The following is a 17,770-nucleotide window of genomic DNA, read 5'->3' as shown; positions in this document are numbered from 1 at the left end:
AATGTGCTTTTCTGACTGCCGCCACAATAAGTGAATCTGGAGGAGGGTCAGAACGCAAAAATAAAGGATCCTCTGCTGGAGCCCTGTACTTCTTAGCAATCCTAGAAGGATCAGAACCCACCGTGGCCGGAGTTAAGAATGTTCTCATTGCTGGTTCTATTAATCCGGGCACTAACGGCAGAAGAGGTCTACCAGTCGTCTTGTGATGTAGGGTTTCAAAGATGACTGACGTTGCTATTTGAGGAACTGCCATCTTGATCTTGAACTTATTCGCCCCACGACACAACACATCATTAAATGTGCCCAAATCATCCACTGGAGACACTCTGGACGGAGGAGTAGATGAGATTGTGGGAGAATAGTCTCTATAGGAAGATCTTAAAGAAGACTTCGAAGACGTAGAAGATGAGGAAGGAGACCTACTCCGCCTCTGAGGAGTTGCCGATCGCTGCCTCATTCGTTCCCGTAAACGTGATTTCTCTCTCACTAAGGACCTAGAGCGTGATCTTCTATGCAGCTCCGTCTGAGGGACCGGAGCCCTCATCCTCATCAGTCCTGCATCTGGACGCATCTTCCAATGTCTCAGGCTTTCCAGCCACCTCGGAGACAAGTTACTAGGCCGCCCTACACGCTCAGGTGAAGCCTCAGGTGACACCTGCACAATATTCAGTCCAGTGGAAGACTTGGAGGCTCTGGAAACTACACTGTGCTCAGAAACCAATGAGCCAGATGGAGTCCGTTGTCTGGGCACCAATTGTCTATCATCCGACACCTGTCCTGAGGTTGAGCCCGAATGAGCCACCACAGACGAGTCCTGGTGCACTACCTCTTGTCCCACCGCAGACCTGTCGTCTTGCTGGTCACGCGGAGAAGACAAATGTTCTGGACTAATGTCTGACCTCGACAAAGACCTAATTGAGGTCCGAGAGGCCGGTCTGGATAGTCTCGACGCCGACCCATGTTCAGGTGGGGGAGACCTAGACACTCCATGCTTCGAGCCCGAAGCAGACTTCGACATCGACCTATGTCTCGATGGAGACCTTGATCTTCTCTTTTTAGGTCTCGACGTCGACTCCTTCGACGTCGTCCTTTCTCTCGACGTCGACCTCTTCTTCGAAGACGTCGTAAGTCTCTCTCTCGACCTCGGTCTCTCCTTCGACGTCGACGTCACTTTCCTCGACGTCGACACACCATCCTTCGACGTCGACACACCATCCTTCGACGTCGACACACCATCCTTCGACGTCGAACGCCTCTCTTCTCTCAACTTCTCACGAGCCTTCGACATCGGACGTGGCACCCCCGACGTCGTCTTTACAGCAATCGACACCAGATGTCTCGACGTCGAGAAAAATTTCGACGGAGACTGCCTAGACGCTGAACCGTGCCTCACCGGCGAAGTCCTCGACGTCGACGGAGCCCTCTTCGACGTCGACAATGCTGACGGCGATCTGGATCTCGACGTCGACCGCACCTTTTTTGACGGCGACGCTCCCTGGAGTCGAGTTTTCTTAGTTCTACCTTCTGGAGACGCTGATCTTCGACGTTTAGGATGAGAAGATGGCTTGGAAGATGAGAATAAGCCCTTGGAGCTCTTCTCACCACGGTTTTCTCTCTCCAGGAGGCCCAGCAACCTCATTTTCTCCCTTTCTCTTAAAGTTCTACTTGAAAGGTTGAGGCAGTGATAACAATCCTCCACCTTAGGAGAAGCTGGAAGACACACCACACAAACAGAGTGTGGATCCGTTTTTGACATATTCTTCCCACAGGAAGGACATTTGTAAAATAAAGGTGGCATTCTGACTAAAAAATACCAACAGTTAGTCAGAACAAGATAGAAAACACCACCAAAATATTCTTTTGTCAAAAAAAGGTAAGAAAAAACCAACTTCTGACAGAAAATACTACAAATGAGCAGAGCTCAAGTTCCAGGTTCCTCACAGAACAAGCCGGAAAAAAGAACTGACCTAACTGTCACCTGTGGTGCATGATGGGAACAGAGTTCTCCTAGAGGCCTTAAAGGCAAAGTGTGCAGATTCTCTGGGGCCTTAAAGGCAGGGTGCCAGTCTGATTTTCTGTACACAGACAATTTTTCATATGCAGCCTTTTAGGCTAATAACTGTTTACAACAGGTTCTTTCATGGTTATGAAATGCATTTTGGGCTCATGCCTGTTTATTGCATTTATATTTAGCATATTTTCATGCTTCAGAACGTGTGTAAGGTTGGCTTTATTAGCCTATGTGTATATGTTAGGCTGCATATTATGGTTATTATACATGTATATGTGTATAATTATTTTAGTACGATGTACTTTTTGATATATTTACACATATATATGTATATTGTTATGTGTTCCGGGTTCCCGCTCATGGGCGGAGATAATTCAGTGCTTATGACTATTAATGAGTATCCCCTGGAAGAGAACGGTGCCTCGTGTGGGATCTAGACCATGGTCTTCATGACGAAGATGGTGTTGGAGGCAGAGGAGGAGGTGGAGGAGGAGGAGGAGGTGGCAGAGGAGTCGGAGATCTTCGTTCCACATTTGGAAGAGATGGTGGAGACTGCTAATGAGATGCTGGATAAGAAACCAGCCTAAACGGAGAATAGGTTCCGGAATAATTTGAATCGGACGTGTAAATACGTCTTCTCTTCTTACGTGCCTCCTGAAGTCTTGAAGATGGTGACAAAGGTCCTGAGGAGGTTGTTTGACTCCCTCTTGACGTCGATCTACTAGTCGACGGAGACCATCGACGTCATCTAGAAGGAGGCTCTTACTTCTTGCCGAGCGCTGCCCTCTCGGCGTCCACCGATGCTGGGAGTGTGTCGCTCAGCGACTTTGCAGGTGAGACAAGGTTCTCGACAGTGACCTACGATGTGTCAATGTTGGCGGTGGATTTTCTGAAGCCGACGAGGTGGTATTGTTGGCTTCGAAGTCAACATCGGTGATCTTTTTCTCGACGTGGAATGCCGACGTCCTTTGGACCCAGTGCCCCTGGTCAACGGCGAACAGGTTGGCGCTGTACCTCCTCTCGACGTCCTGGTCCTCGACCGGGACCGGCACCATTTTTCAGCCCTTCTTCTGCTGGGGAGCCCCCCAGAGTCTCTGGTAGAGGAATGACCCTCTCCTCGCCCTGAAGTCCCACTTGAAGTCTTGGCCTGCTGTTTTCTTCTTTCTTCTGCTCCCTGAAGCCGGATTTTCTTTCGGTCACGCAGAGTACACATATAGAAGGTTTTCCAGATGGAACAAGCATCAGGAACATGAGAAGCAGGAAGACAAATTATGCCCACTCTGTGAGGATCAGTCTTGGCCTACCATAGTCTAGGCACTTATCAAAAAGAGATGGCATTTTTGACTGAAAAAGTGTCTGTCAGAAAAAGACAGAAACACAAAGAGGAAGACATTGAGTAAAGTGATTTGCTAAATTAGAAGTGAATTTTGAACAGAAACACCAACCTGGTAGAGCTCAATGCTCCAGGGTCCTGAAAGCAGGAGCCGGAAAAAAACAACGGAAGTAACTGCCACTAGCTGTGCAGGATGGGATACTGGTGGTTTCTGGGATCTTAAAGGCACAGTGTCTATTTTCAAAGACATATATAAAATAATGGCAGCCTATGGGGCTATTATTTCCTTTCATTTCTATCATGAAATAAGGGGTTTTGTGAAGGAGATTATTCTGCGTGTTTTATACAATAAAAACTACACAAATGTAGTATACTGGCTACCTTTTTTCAATTCTTTATGAGGATGCAGCCAGTGTAGCCTATGTATTTAGGCTGCATTGTTGTCTTTCCATCTCTTAAGTGCCTTTACCGGCCTTCCTGGCGTAAAGCGAAAAATATCCACTTAAGAAATAAATCTAAAGAAGTGCTCTGGGGTCCCCGCACATGGGTGGGACTATTCAAGTGCTTATGACATACATGGAAATCCCCTAAGAGAGAACAGATATTGCAACAAGTCACGGCCATCTTGGAAGAAAACAAGTTATCTACCTGTAACTTCAGTTATCCAGTATTGGTATCTTTCATAGATTCACATGCCTGAATCATTCCCCGTCGCCGAGGCGGGAGTCCCACGGTATATATAAAAGCAGTGCCAAAAGTAAATTACAGTAGTAGGCCCTATGAGAAGGCCTGAGGCCTAGATTGTAGTAGCCTATCTACCTCATTATGCTAAAAAGACCAAAGTCTTTGCTCCAACCAATCAGCTTACAGCACCCTCTAGAACCCTCTCTGCAGAGCCAGTTCTCCTCAGATTTTCGTTAGCACAAGTGGGAATGAGTATCCCAAAATTAGAGAACTGACTCTCCGGGGAGGAGGGTGGGTGCATGTGAATCTATGAAAGATACCAATACTGGATAACTGAAGTTACAGGTAAGTAACTTGGGGCCAGATGTAGGTATCCAAATACCGGTCAGTAACGGTCAAAAATACAGATTTTCGGCCGTTACGGACCGGTATTTGGATACTGAGATGTAGGGCATCTCAAAATACAGATTCAGTAATTTTACCAAATCGGTAATTTTACCTAATCGGTAAATTTGCGAGTCGGTACATTTACCGATTTGGTAAAATTACCGAATCTGTATTTTGAGATGTAGGTGGAACTGTAAACAGTGCCACAGGGCTTTAAGCATTCATTATTTACCACCAACTATTAGTTGGTGGTAAATAACGAATACCTGTGTATATGCAAATCTGTGCATGTACACCTGTGCCATGTGACAGACATACATGCCCTTAGGGCATGTATGTGTGCCACATGGCACACAAGTACTAATCAGGGGTGCAACAGGGTGTCAAAGTGACACCCTACCACCCTTGACCATTTCACAATTTTACCGAATCGGTATTTACCGATTCGGTAATTGACATTCATTCCTATGGGCCTGAAGGCCCATAGGAATGACCGATTTGGTAATTACCGATTTTTACCGATTCGGTAAAAAATACCTAATTATTACCTACATCTAATTTACCGATTCTAAAATACCGAATCGGTACAATACGGTATTTTAGAATCGGTAAAAAAGATTTACCTACATCTAGCCCTTGATTTCTTATCCAGTATTGGGGTATCTTTCATAGATTCACATGCCTGAATCAGAATAGCAAGCAGTAAGCCAGGCAAAAGTCGGTTGCGGATGGTGGGAGACTTATTGTGGTGCACCCCCAAAAACTTATGTTTAACAACCAACAATTGCAAAGTAAATGATCTACTAATAAAAACATGACTAAATTCAAAAGAATAGTCATCTAGCATTCCACAGGAAAGGAATATTAGCATAACATAAACAAGCAATCTGCAAAACATGCCCTTCTTTTATATCAACAAAAATACTGAATAGTATACACACGTTATAAAATGAACCAAACATTGTTACCTGAATATGTTCTTATGGAAACAGGTGACGTAAAACCGCTTGACGAACTGCCAAATCCTCTTGATTTGCTGATTGCAGGCAGTAATGTCTTGTAAACGTGTGGACATTCTTCCATGTCTCAGCACGGCAAATGTTCTCTAGCGTCACTCCTGCAATCAATGCTCTAGACGCTGCTACAGCCCTTGTAGAGTGAGACCTTACAGTCTTTTGTAATGGTCGGTTAGCTTTAACATGGCAGAAATGGGTCGCAGGGGCTATCCATCTGGAAATTGTGGCTTTAGTGACCACTTTCCCCAGTGTAGTTTGGCCATAAGCCACGAATAGCTGATCTGACTTTCTGAAGTTCTTTGTTCTTTGAAGATAAAACTTTAAACATCGTTTAATGTCCAAAGAATGTAGTGTTCTTTCTGCCGGGGTTGTAGGATTTGGGAAGAAAACCCGCAATTTCACTGGTTGATTCAGATGGTACTGAGAAGGCACTTTGGGTATGAAAGTTGGATTCGTTCGAAGAGTGACATACTCTTGAGAAAAATGTAAGAAAGGTTCTTTGATAGTGAAAGCCTGAATTTGTCCTAGTCTCCTGGCAGAAGTTAGGGCTAAAAGCAGGGCGACCTTCCATGTCAAGAATTTGAGGTCGGCTTTGTGGATCGGTTCAAACGGGTGCTTCATCAGCTGTGAGAGGACCGTGTTGAGTTCCCATTCCGGTGGTGAAGGTTTAACTGGAGGATAAGTCCGGAAAAGACCCCTCATGAATTGTTTTATCAGTGACAAAGAGCATAGTGATGGAGTGTCAGCCACCTTCCTGAACCTGGATAAAGCCGCTAAATGGACCTTTATGGACGAGAAAGAAAGACCAGAGCGAGCCAAATGTAAAAGATAAGGCAGAATGTTTTCCGTTTGAGTTTCGATAGGGTGTAAAGCGTTTGAAGTACACCAGGAGCAGAATCGCTTCCATTTGAGACGATAAGTCTTCAACGTGCTCTGGGCTCGTGCTTTCTTCAAGATGTCCCGGCAGTCTTGAGGAATTTGTAGGTGTTGAAATTCTAAGAAGTTAGGAGCCATGCGTGCAATTTCAGAGATTGAGGGTCTTGGTGAAGTATCTGACCCCCGATGCGTGACAGTAGTGTTGGAGCCAGTAGAAGTTTGATCGGAGGCTTCTGTGACAGGAACATGAGCTCCTGAAACCAATATTGACGAGGCCATCTAGGAACAATTAGAAGGAGACGGCAGCTCTCCAATTTCATCTTGCGCAACACTCCCGGAATCAGCGGGATCGGAGGAAAGGCGTAAGCATAGATCCCTGACCATCGCATGGACAGGGCATTCCCTCTTGATCCCTGTTGAGGGTATCTGCTGGCGTAATACCGGCATTTCTTGTTCTGCTGGGTCGCGAATAAGTCCAACGTTGGTTTGCCCCAGGTCTGAAACACCTTGATCAATTGCGCGTTGTCCAGCTCCCACTCGTGGCAATCCGACAAGGATCTGCTTAGTTTGTCTGCCAGGGTATTGTGCAGACCTTTGACATGTTCCGCCTTGAGAGTTATGCCGTGAAGCGTTAGCCATTCCCTTAACTCTTGAGCCTCTTTTGATAGTGTAGCTGACCTTGTCCCTCCCTGCTTGTTTACATAAAACATGCTGGTGGTATTGTCTGTTCGGACCAGGACTGAAGACCCTGCGATTCTGGGGAGGAACGCTTGTAGAGATAGGAAGATGGCTCTCAACTCTAGACTGTTGATGTGGCATTTCTTGTGTTTCTGAGACCATTTGCCTTGCACCTGCAAGTCTTGGAGATGGCCTCCCCAGCCCTCTATGGACGCATTTGTCGTCAGGACGAAGTCTGGAGGAGTTTGCAAGAATGTGAGTCCTTGTCTTAGATTGTGAAGTTGTGTCCACCATTGAAGAGCATCCACTATGCGTGGGGGGACTTTGATAATGTCATCGAAGGAGCCTGTCGCTTGCTGCCATTGAAGATGTAGCTCCTCATGTAGAGGCCGCATTTTGAGACGTGCCAGCGGAATGAGATTTATGGCTGAAGAACACATTCCCAGAAGTAAAGCAAAAAGGCGAACAGAAAGTGACTTTCTTTTGGAGAGCTTTATGGCCAATGCCTGTAGACGGAGCTGCATCTCTTGAGACAAGAATGCCTTGCATAGTATCGTGTCCAGACAAGCTCCTAGGAAAAGTAGGATTCTTTTCGGAACCAATTGAGACTTCTTTTCGTTGACAGTGAGACCTAGGGACGCAAAGAGATTGCGGCACACTGTTATGTCGTTCTGCACCCTGCATTTTGATGGACCTCTGACTAGCCAGTCGTCCAAGTACGGGAAAACCTGGATCCCTGATGAGCGTAGTGCTGCCGCTACTGGGGCCAGGCACTTTGTAAAAATGCTTGGAGCCGACTTGAGGCCAAATGGGAGTACTTTGAACTGATAATGGGCGCCAGCCACAGTGAAACGGAGACACTTTTGATGTTTTGGATGGATTGGGATGTGGAAGTATGCGTCTTCCATGTCCAAGGAAGCCATAAAATCTCCCTTGTTGAGGCAATTTAAAATTTCTGAAAGAGTGACCATGCGAAACCCTGCTTCTTGAGATATTTGTTGAGATTGCGCAGGTCCAGGATCGGTCGCCATTCCCCTGATTTCTTTTTTATGAGGAAAAAACGGGAATAGAAGCCTGTCCGCCTCTGATGTACTGGAACTTTTTCTATAGCGTTCTTGAGGACCATTGAATGAACTTCCTTAAACAATAAGTGAAGGCGAGGGGAGGGGGACCCCCGGGCGGAGTTATTGGTGGTTTGGTTACAAACTCCAGGGTGTGACCATGTTGTTCTAAGTCCAGTACCCACTGATCAGATGTAATCCACTCACTGCCACTGTTCTTGAAAGGCAGATATCTTCGCGCCCACAGGGAGGGAAGGAAATAAGGTTGGCGCTCGGCTGATCTCACTGTTTTCTGTGAGTGTCTCGCCCTTGATAGTTTGTGCGCTTTCGTCCACCTTGGCGAGAGAAACTAGCTTTTCCGGACTGGCGATAAGAAGACTGATAACTTTGCCGGTACTGAGGCTGATTTTGTCTGCCTTGTTGGTAGTAGTTTCCTCTAGAGGAGTATCCACGTCCTCTAGCACCTCTAAAAGATCCTCTCTTATACTGCAATGAACCAAGGGATCTTGCAATGTCAGTATCCGTCTTGATTGCCTGGAGAGCCTCGTTGATGTGTTTCCCAAATAGAGACTCTCCATCATAAGCCATTTCCAGGATCTTAAGTTGGACTTCGGGCCTAAAGGTGGTAGCCTTTAGCCAGCCCTGTCGTCTGAGAACTGCAGCTCCTGCCAGCTGTCTAAAGTTCGTATTTGCAATATTCAAAGCGCAGTCTATGGTTTCTGCAGCTGCACGTTCCCCCTCCATTAAGATCTTGCGTGCCTCCTGCCTTTTATCCTCTGGGATTAGATTAATCAAACCAGCCATCTCGGACCACATTTGACGATCATAGCGCCCTATAATCGCTAAAGAATTTGCAGCCCTGATCGAGGCAGCAGCCATGGTGGAATTTTTTTTACCAATAAGGTCCAAACGACGCCCCTCCTTATCCGGTGGTGTAGTGATGGGGGTGGCTGGGTTTTTCGATCTTTGTTGCGCGGCCTGCGAGATGACCAAATCTGGCCGCTGGTGTCTAATGAGGCATGCAGGACTAGTGAGAGGAGCGCAATATTTTTTATCAATCCTTGGTAACACTGCCGGCACTGAAGCAGGGTTTTTCATCACCTTGACACCTTCTTTCCAGATATAATCTATAATAGGAATGGCTCTTGACACCTTCCTAGTTTCTTCTTTAAAATCATAAAGGAAACATTCTGTCTGCTCCACTGTCACCGGCAACTGAAATCTAGCTGCAGCTCGCTGCATGAGATTATGGAATCCACCTATGTCTTCAGGCGGTGAGTCTGAAGGTTGTGGGGTTGGTGGAGACGGCATGGGAATAACGTAGTCCTCCCACGGATCCAACGGAGGATTATTAGGTAACTCTCCTTTCTCTACTTCTTCATCCCAAGAAGTGTCCGGGGTCTGTGTAAGCAAAGCAGGTTGTGGAGTTTGGCGTCCTGGGCGGTGGAACTTCAGGTTGAGAAACGGTGACAGCAGGTTGGGCTGGAGGCAAGACCTGTTGAGGTGGAAAACGTTGTTTATAGCCTGCCAGCATAGCCTGTAAATCTTGGATGAGGCTTGGTGATAAATGACTGGCCTCCGAATCCCGAGACCTCCTTCGGTATTCTGTATGATGAGGGACTACAATGTCCTCCTGATAATAATGCCCGGAATAAGTATCTTCTTCTTCATCATCCTCCTGGCATTTAATATTTAATTCTGAGGGATGGTGAGCTATTCCAAAATCTCCCTCATTGTCATCATCCTCAAAACTCTCCTCTTCGTCATCAGCATAAGTCTCTAAAAGATGAGAGGGCATAAGTGGCGAAATGTAAGATTCTTGCTGTCTCTGGTATGATACTAATTGAAAGGTCTTTGAAGAAAGCGGGGTAGAAAAAGCCTGTTTCACAGCTAAAGGCTTAACTGAAGCAGTATCTATTGGTCTTGATGACACCGGTGATAATGGTGTCACAGTCGTCGACGACAGGTTCATCGTCGACGGGGTCGATGACGAAGGATTCGTCGTAGATGGAATCATCGTCGACGGGACCGCCATCGACGGGCTCGACGTCGACGGTGCCCCCATCGACGGACTCGTTGTCGACTTTGTCGACGGGCTCATCGGCGATGGACCTTGCTTCTTCGTCAACGAGACGGTCGTCGACGGTACCGTAGATGACTTCGTCGACGAGGGCTTCTTTGTCGACGAGAGCTTCTTCGTCGACGGGACGTCTACGAGAGTTCTTTTAGCCACAATGCAGATTCTAGTATACAGGATAGGAGAGGTGATGGCTGTAGTAGAGATCATAGCCGTCGAAGAAGAAGTAGAAGTTGAGATGGTAGTCACAGGTGAGAAGACAGAAGACCTCTTACTCACGGTTAACTTTCAAGATTCCTTGAGAGCTGAGGCTCCAGAGATAGAAGATGGAGATCTCTGTGAAGAGCCTGAAGTGGAGTGGGAGGTTTTAACATGTTTTCTCCCCTCACTTGGATAATCCTCTTGAGATTTCGCTCTCTTACTGGAGGTAGAGGCTCTGTCTTCATCATCAGTAGAAGAGGATTTTAGCCATAAAAGGACTCTGACCTCCCTATCCCTTAGAGTCTTAGAAGGGAAGGTGCTGCAGATCTTACAATTTTTTGCCTCATGGTTGGGATAAAGGCAATACATGCAGTCCTTATGCTGGTCATCAACATGGACCCTTTTCTTCTCGCATGTTCTGCAAGGTCTAAACAAGGCCTTCTTGTCAGATATCCTGAAGCTTAGAGAAAACTGAGTCAAGACTCAGGGAGACCCCCTTCCACACGACGTGCGGTGAAAATCTGAGGAGAACTGGCTCTGCAGAGAGGGTTCTAGAGGGTGCTGTAAGCTGATTGATTGGAGCAAAGACTTTGGTCTTTTTAGCATAATGAGGTAGATAGGCTACTACAATCTAGGCCTCAGGCCTTCTCATAGGGCCTACTACTGTAATTTACTTTTGGCACTGCTTTTTTATATACCGTGGGACTCCCGCCTCGGCGACGGGGAATGATTCAGGCACGCACACATGACAGTAGTCATTCAGAAAGACATTATTAAATCAGTTTGCGTGCGCAGACACACAGCATGTTACAACACACAAGGCTTCACATTATGCTTGCTGGAACATCACTTTATTGGGAATTCATAAGAGGCCATCATTCATCTGCAAATACCAAAACTCACCTCAAAGCAGAACTCCTGGCCGAGGATGCTGCTGTGCACTGGCTTCACGATGGAGTCCTCATCTAGATTGAGCTCGAGAGCCTCGGCCGCACTGCTCGGGCTGAGCAGTGACTCGTGGGAGTGGGACTCCTTGAAGCTCTGCATCAGCCTGGCCCTTGGGAAGTAAAGAGGAAGGGTGAGGAGTGTGAGCTCAGAGCTGATGCACATGTGGCTCAGAAGGAGAGGCAGAAGAAAAGCACATCTACAATTGGTGGAGGACCAGCAAAAAGACACACAATTACAACACATCTAGCACACTAGAGGAACACAGGGAGAGGCGGGAGATAAAAACACCTAGTATCAGTGGAGTACCATCAGAAGAGGAAGGACTAAATCATATCCAGCACCCTGGAAGATCGCAGGGAGAGGTAGGAGAAAAACACACAAGGTATGTGTCGAGTACCATCGGAAGAGGCAGAATTACAACACATCTAGCACCCTAGAGGACCATATGGAGAGGCAGGAGAAAAACACACCTAATATCAGTGGAGGTCCATCGGAAGAGGCAGGATTAAATCACAACTAGCACTCTAGAGGACCAGAGGGAGAGGCAGGAGAAAAACACACCTAGTATCCTTGGAGGACCATTGGAAGAGGCAGGATTATAACACATCTGGCACCCCAGGGGACCACAAGGAGAGGCAGGAGAAAAATACACCTAGTATCCATGGAGGACCATCAGAAGAGGCAGGATTACAACACATCTAGCACCCTATACGGCCACAGGGAGAGGCAGGAGAAAAAACACACCTAGTATCTGCGGAGAGGCAACAATAAAGGCACAACTAGTACCTCTGTGGGACAAAAGGGAGAGGCTGGAAGAAAGAAACACATATCAGTCCTGGGGGGACCACAGGAAGAGACTCCAGGAAAGACACACCTCCCAAATCTGGAGGCCTGTGGAAAGGTGCAAGAAGAAAGCACACAACTCAAGGCTTCGGTAGCAATCTAAAACAGTTAGTGAACATGAGGGCCCATAGCTAGAGCATGAACATGAGCACACACACCATCCTTGAGGGACCAGAAATGATGGACTGATGGGTGAGACTTGAATGAGGGATGCACTAGACAGCTGAACCTGAGGGCCCATAGCTAGAGCATGAACATGAGCGCACTCAGCATTCTTGAGGGACCAGGACTGATGGGTGGGACTTGAATGAGGGATGCACTAGACAGCTCCAGGCTATTGCTTTAGAAAAGGGTTCTCAATGGCAGTTTCACCAAGTGTGTTACAATAACAAGTGTGTCCTCGGGTAACAAAGATTTACGGAGCAGTTTGGAAAAGTATTGTGCTGATAGCTTCTGATAGGTTATCTCTGATCTTATTTTAACGCTCATTTGAAGAATTGTTTCTCTTTGTGTGTCTGAATGGGTAATTTGGGGGGGTGACCCACTTGTGGGACACCCCCGCGCCGCACGGCCACCAGCTGCTGCGTGTGCCCCCTGTTGTGCCCTCCGCCTCGCTGCCTGCCGGGCTGCCGGCTGACCCTGCTAACGCTGCTCTGCTTGTTGCGATAATCATTTGTGCTTGTTTTCCTTCACAGGCTTTTACCATTGGTTAGTGTTTTTGATCAACATTTGTGCTTGTTTTTTCCCCTCATAGTTGTTTTTCCCGTGTTTAGCGTTTCTCTTATCCTGCATTTGTGCTTGTACTCTTTGTTGTTGTCCCGCGTGTTTTCCCGCCTCCCTCGCCGCCCCCCGCTTCCCGCCACCACCGCCGACCCCGCCCCTTTTTTTCTTCTGTTCCCTCCCCGCTCCCGCCTCCCAGCTGCTCCGCCCACCCGCGCACTTGGCCTTAAAAGGCGACCGTGCGACACAGGTGAGTGTGACCCACTTGTGGGACACCCCCGCGCTGCACGGCCACCAGCTGCTGCGTGTGCCCCCTGTTGTGCCCTCCGCCTCGCTGCCTGCCGGGCTGCCGGCTGACCCTGCTAACGCTGCTCTGCTTGTTGCGATAATCATTTGTGCTTGTTTTCCTTCACAGGCTTTTCCCATTGGTTAGTGTTTTTGATCAACATTTGTGCTTGTTTTTTCCCCTCATAGTTGTTTTTCCCGTGTTTAGCGTTTCTCTTATCCTGCATTTGTGCTTGTACTCTTTGTTGTTGTCCCGCGTGTTTTCCCGCCTCCCTCGCCGCCCCCCGCTTCCCGCCACCACCGCCGACCCGCCCCTTTTTTTCTTCTGTTCCCTCCCCGCTCCCGCCTCCCAGCTGCTCCGCCCACCCGCGCACTTCGCCTTAAATGGCGACCGTGCGAACGCGCAGCGTTGACGCGCAGCGGGCGCGCCGATTGTGCGCCGAAGGCGCGCCAAAGGTAAGCCCGTCTGCGCCCGTCCGCGACCGGATCGCGACCAGCGCCAGGACCCCTGGCCCCCACCGACGGAATCCGACCCGACGAACCTACAGCGCCGCCGACCTCATCGCACTCAACACCGGCCGCATCCCAGGATGTCATCGAGCCGCCCCGAAGCACACCCACGGACCCTTCAGCTGCCACGCCTGCAAGTTCACCTGCACCCGGACTCACCCTGCACCAGGACTCGCCAAGCCGACCATCAGCAGCAACCACCTGAAGTGCATCCTGCTCAACACCCGCTCCGTCCACAGACACGCCGTAGAACTCTGGAACATCCTCGACACCACCGCCCCTGACGTTGCCTTCCTCACCGAGACCTGGATGAACGCCTCCTCAGCCCCAGACATCGCCATCGCCATCCCGGAGGGCTACAAGATCATCCGGAGGGACCGCACCGCCAACCAGACGGGAGGAGGCATCGCCATCATCCACAGAGACACCATCCGCATCACGACCAACACCGACGACACCCTAACCACCGCTGAACACCTGCACTTCCAGATCCACACCAACCCGAGGACCACCCTCAGAGGCACCCTGATCTACCGACCCCCGGGTCCACGCACACGATTCAGCGAGGACATCGCCGACTTCGTCAGCCCGCATGCACTCCCCTCCGCCGACTACATCCTCCTGGGGGACCTCAACTTCCACCTGGAGAACAACAGCGACCACAACACCATCAGCCTGCTCGACAACCTCGCCAACCTCGGACTCAAGCAACTGGTGACCACCCCCACCCACCTCGCCGGACACACACTCGACGCCGTCTTCTCATCCAGCAAAGACATCACCTTCAGCCACGCCACTGGACTCCACTGGACGGACCACAGCTGCGTACACTTCAGCTTCAAAAGAACGACGATCCACCACCACCAGCAACAGGTTGCCGGAAGAAGCTGGAACAAGATCACAGCCGACCAGCTCTCCGCCTCCCTGAGCCAGCACCCCCCCGCCAGCTCAGCGAACCCCAGCCAGGCCGCCGACAACCTCACAAAGTGGATCAACAACGGCGCGGACGAACTCGCCCCTTTGAGAACCCCGCCCAGCAGACCCTGCAGCAGAAAAACCCCATGGTTCACCAACGAACTCAAGAGCTCCAAGAAGAACTGTCGAGCCCTCGAGAAAGTCTGGAGAAGGGAACCAACCACGGACAACATGACCACCCTCAAGCTCGCCACCCGGAAACACCACCAACTGATCCGCGCCACCAAGAAAAACACATACAAGGACCGGCTGGACAACAATGCACACAACAGCAAGGAACTCTTCAACATCGTCAAAGAGCTCTCCAACCCCAACGCCGGAAACAATGACATCACCCCGTCGCAAGACCTCTGCAACTCCCTCGCATCCTACTTCCACAACAAGATCGCGGACATACACAACAGCTTCAGCAACCAACCAACGCAAGCCACAACCACAACAACACCACCCACCACCACCCTCCGCACCTGGACTCCGATCAGCACCGAAGACACCATCCGCACAATGAACTCCATCCACTCCGGATCTCCGACTGACCCCTGCCCTCACCACGTCTTCAACAAGGCCGACGCTGTCATCGCACCCCACCTGCGGGACATCATCAACACCTCCTTCGACACCGCCACCTTCCCCGAGAGCTGGAAGCACGCCGAACTCAGCGCTCTCCTCAAGAAACCCACAGCAGACCCCACCGACCTCAAGAACTACCGTCCCATCTCGCTCCTCCCGTTCCCGGCCAAAGTCATCGAGAAGACCGTCAACAAACAGCTGGCCGCCTTCCTCTAGACGAATGGATCCCTCGACCCCTCACAGTCTGGCTTCCGAGCGAACCACAGCACCGAGACCGCCCTCATCGCTGCCACCGATGACATACGAACTCTGATGGACAACGGAGAAACAGCGGCCCTCATCCTCCTGGACCTCTCCGCGGCTTTCGACACTGTCTGCCACCGCACCCTAGTACAGCGCCTAGGCAACATCGGAATCCAGGACAAGGCACTGGAATGGATCACCTCCTTCCTCGACGGAAGAACACAGAGAGTCCGCCTACCACCGTACAAGTCAGAGGCCACCAAAGTCATCTGCGGCGTCCCTCAAGGATCCTCACTGAGCCCCACCCTCTTCAACGTCTACATGAGCCCCCTCGCGGCCATCGCACGCCAACACAACCTCAGCATAATCTCCTACGCCGACGACACCCAGCTGATCCTCTCCCTGACCAACGACCCCGCCACCGCCAGATCCAACCTGCACGAAGGTATGAGAGAGGTAGCCGAATGGATGACGACCAGCCGCCTGAAATTGAACTCGGACAAGACGGAGGTCCTCATCCTGGGCTCCTCGCCCTCCGCCTGGGACGACTCCTGGTGGCCCCCCGCCCTGGGCACCGCACCCAAACCGACGGACCACGCACGCAACCTGGGCTTCATCCTGGACTCCTCCCTCTCCATGACCAGACAAGTCAACGCCGTCTCCTCGTCGTGCTTCAACATCCTGCGCATGCTACGTAAGATCTTCTGGTGGATCCCCACCGAGACGAAGAAGACGGTCACCCAGGCCCTCGTCACCAGGCGACTGGACTACGGCAACGCCCTCTACGCCGAAACCACCGCCAAGCTCCAGAAAAGACTCCAGCGGATCCAGAACGCCTCGGCCAGACTCATCCTCGACATCCCCCGACGCAGCCACATCTCCGGACACCTGAGAGATCTGCATTGGCTCCCGGTCAACAAGAGAATCACCTTCCGTCTCCTCACCCACGCGCACAAAGCCCTACACGACCAAGGCCCGAGCTACCTCAACAACCGGATCAACTTCTACACTCCCAAGCGCCTCCTCAGATCAACCAGCCACGCCCTCGCCGCCGTCCCCCGCATCCGAAGAGCGACAACAGGAGGAAGGTCCTTCTCCTACCTGGCCGCCAAGACCTGGAACTCACTCCCAACCGACCTGCGCCTGACCCAAGACCACCTCTCCTTCAGGAAGAAGCTCAAGACCTGGCTGTTCGAGCAGTAGCGGCACCCCCCCCCCCCCCATCCCAGCGCCTTGAGACCCTACGGGTGAGTAGTGCGCTATATAAATGACCTGATTGATTGATTGATTGATTGATTGAGTGTTTGCAATTTTGGTTGAAAAACCTACCCACTTAGGAATTTTAAATTGGATTACCGTCTCTGTTGGTGGCATAGTTCTCGGAGTGTGTTCAACTCCACGCCACGGCACTGCAGCATACCTGACCTCATTTGCGGCCGGGTGGCGGCCATCTTGGACGTGACACGCGATTCTCGCGGTCAGCAGTCCAGTCGTTGCACGCAGCATACCGGCAGTGGGCTAATGCTATTTAACCAGCTCATTGCGGTCGAGCGCTGCTTCTGAAAGGTTATCTCTGATCTTATTTTAACGCTCATTTGAAGAATTGTTTCTCTTTCTGTGTCTGAATGGGGAATTTGGGGGGAGTGTTTGCAATTTTGTTTTAAAAACCTGCCCACTTAGGAATTTTAAATTGGATTACCGTCTCTGTTGGTGGCATAGTTCTCGGAGTGTGTTCAAATCCACGCCACGGCACTGCAGCATGAGTATTAAAGGGGTTAGCCCTAAAAAACTCGGGACCTGGGTCCATAGAACAGTACAGGATAGAGTTGGTCCGAGTTGTATGTTTATAATATCATATAGTACTAGAATATTTATTTCAACACACAATCATCATCAACTTTAAAATGATTGAAGGGAAGAAAATTTTTCGCAGAAATAAATTATTCAATTCACTTTCATTGGCATTTATTCATGCAATGTCATTGTTTGATCAAATTGCAGCCAATAGTTCATCATGTGAGACAAAAGTACTTTTATGTAATTGTGAAATCATTACATTTGACATTTGAATCAAGTGCTCTCAGTGAAGAAGGGAAGGGGTATGTGAGAAGTGAGAGGGACAGGGTAAAGGTGTTGCGACATATTCATAACATCATGTTAAAATTGCAAAAGCCTTTACAGTCAAATTAATGAGCAAAGGTTCCCAAATTGCATCACACATAGAAAAGAGAAAAGTCAATCTCATATTTGGATCCTATGGTGTCTCGAGAAAAGGCGTAGTTCTACGTTTCGACCCCCGAATACGCTAAAGGGTTGATTCAAGCCTCATGTTGGGGTCTTCATCAGGAAGGT

At 49.5% G+C, this 17,770-nt stretch overlaps 1 protein-coding gene across 5 annotated transcripts in view; it reads right to left on the bottom strand.

Moving 5' to 3' along the window:
- The window catches only part of SYNGAP1 (synaptic Ras GTPase activating protein 1), a 758,031-nt gene that overhangs the window by 361,597 nt on the left and 378,664 nt on the right, over nucleotides 1–17,770 (bottom strand). For all 5 annotated transcript variants that reach the window (XM_078641656.1, XM_078641652.1, XM_078641655.1 and 2 more), the window contains one exon: nucleotides 11,228–11,381. In XM_078641656.1, the coding sequence (XP_078497782.1) occupies nucleotides 11,228–11,381 (154 nt within the window). The remainder of the gene's footprint in view (nucleotides 1–11,227; nucleotides 11,382–17,770) is intronic.

The sequence above is a fragment of the Lissotriton helveticus genome, chromosome 5_1 (assembly GCF_964261635.1).
Source record: "Lissotriton helveticus chromosome 5_1, aLisHel1.1, whole genome shotgun sequence".
Lineage (NCBI taxonomy): Eukaryota > Metazoa > Chordata > Amphibia > Caudata > Salamandridae > Lissotriton > Lissotriton helveticus.
This window is presented reverse-complemented; position numbering and strand designations above follow the sequence as displayed.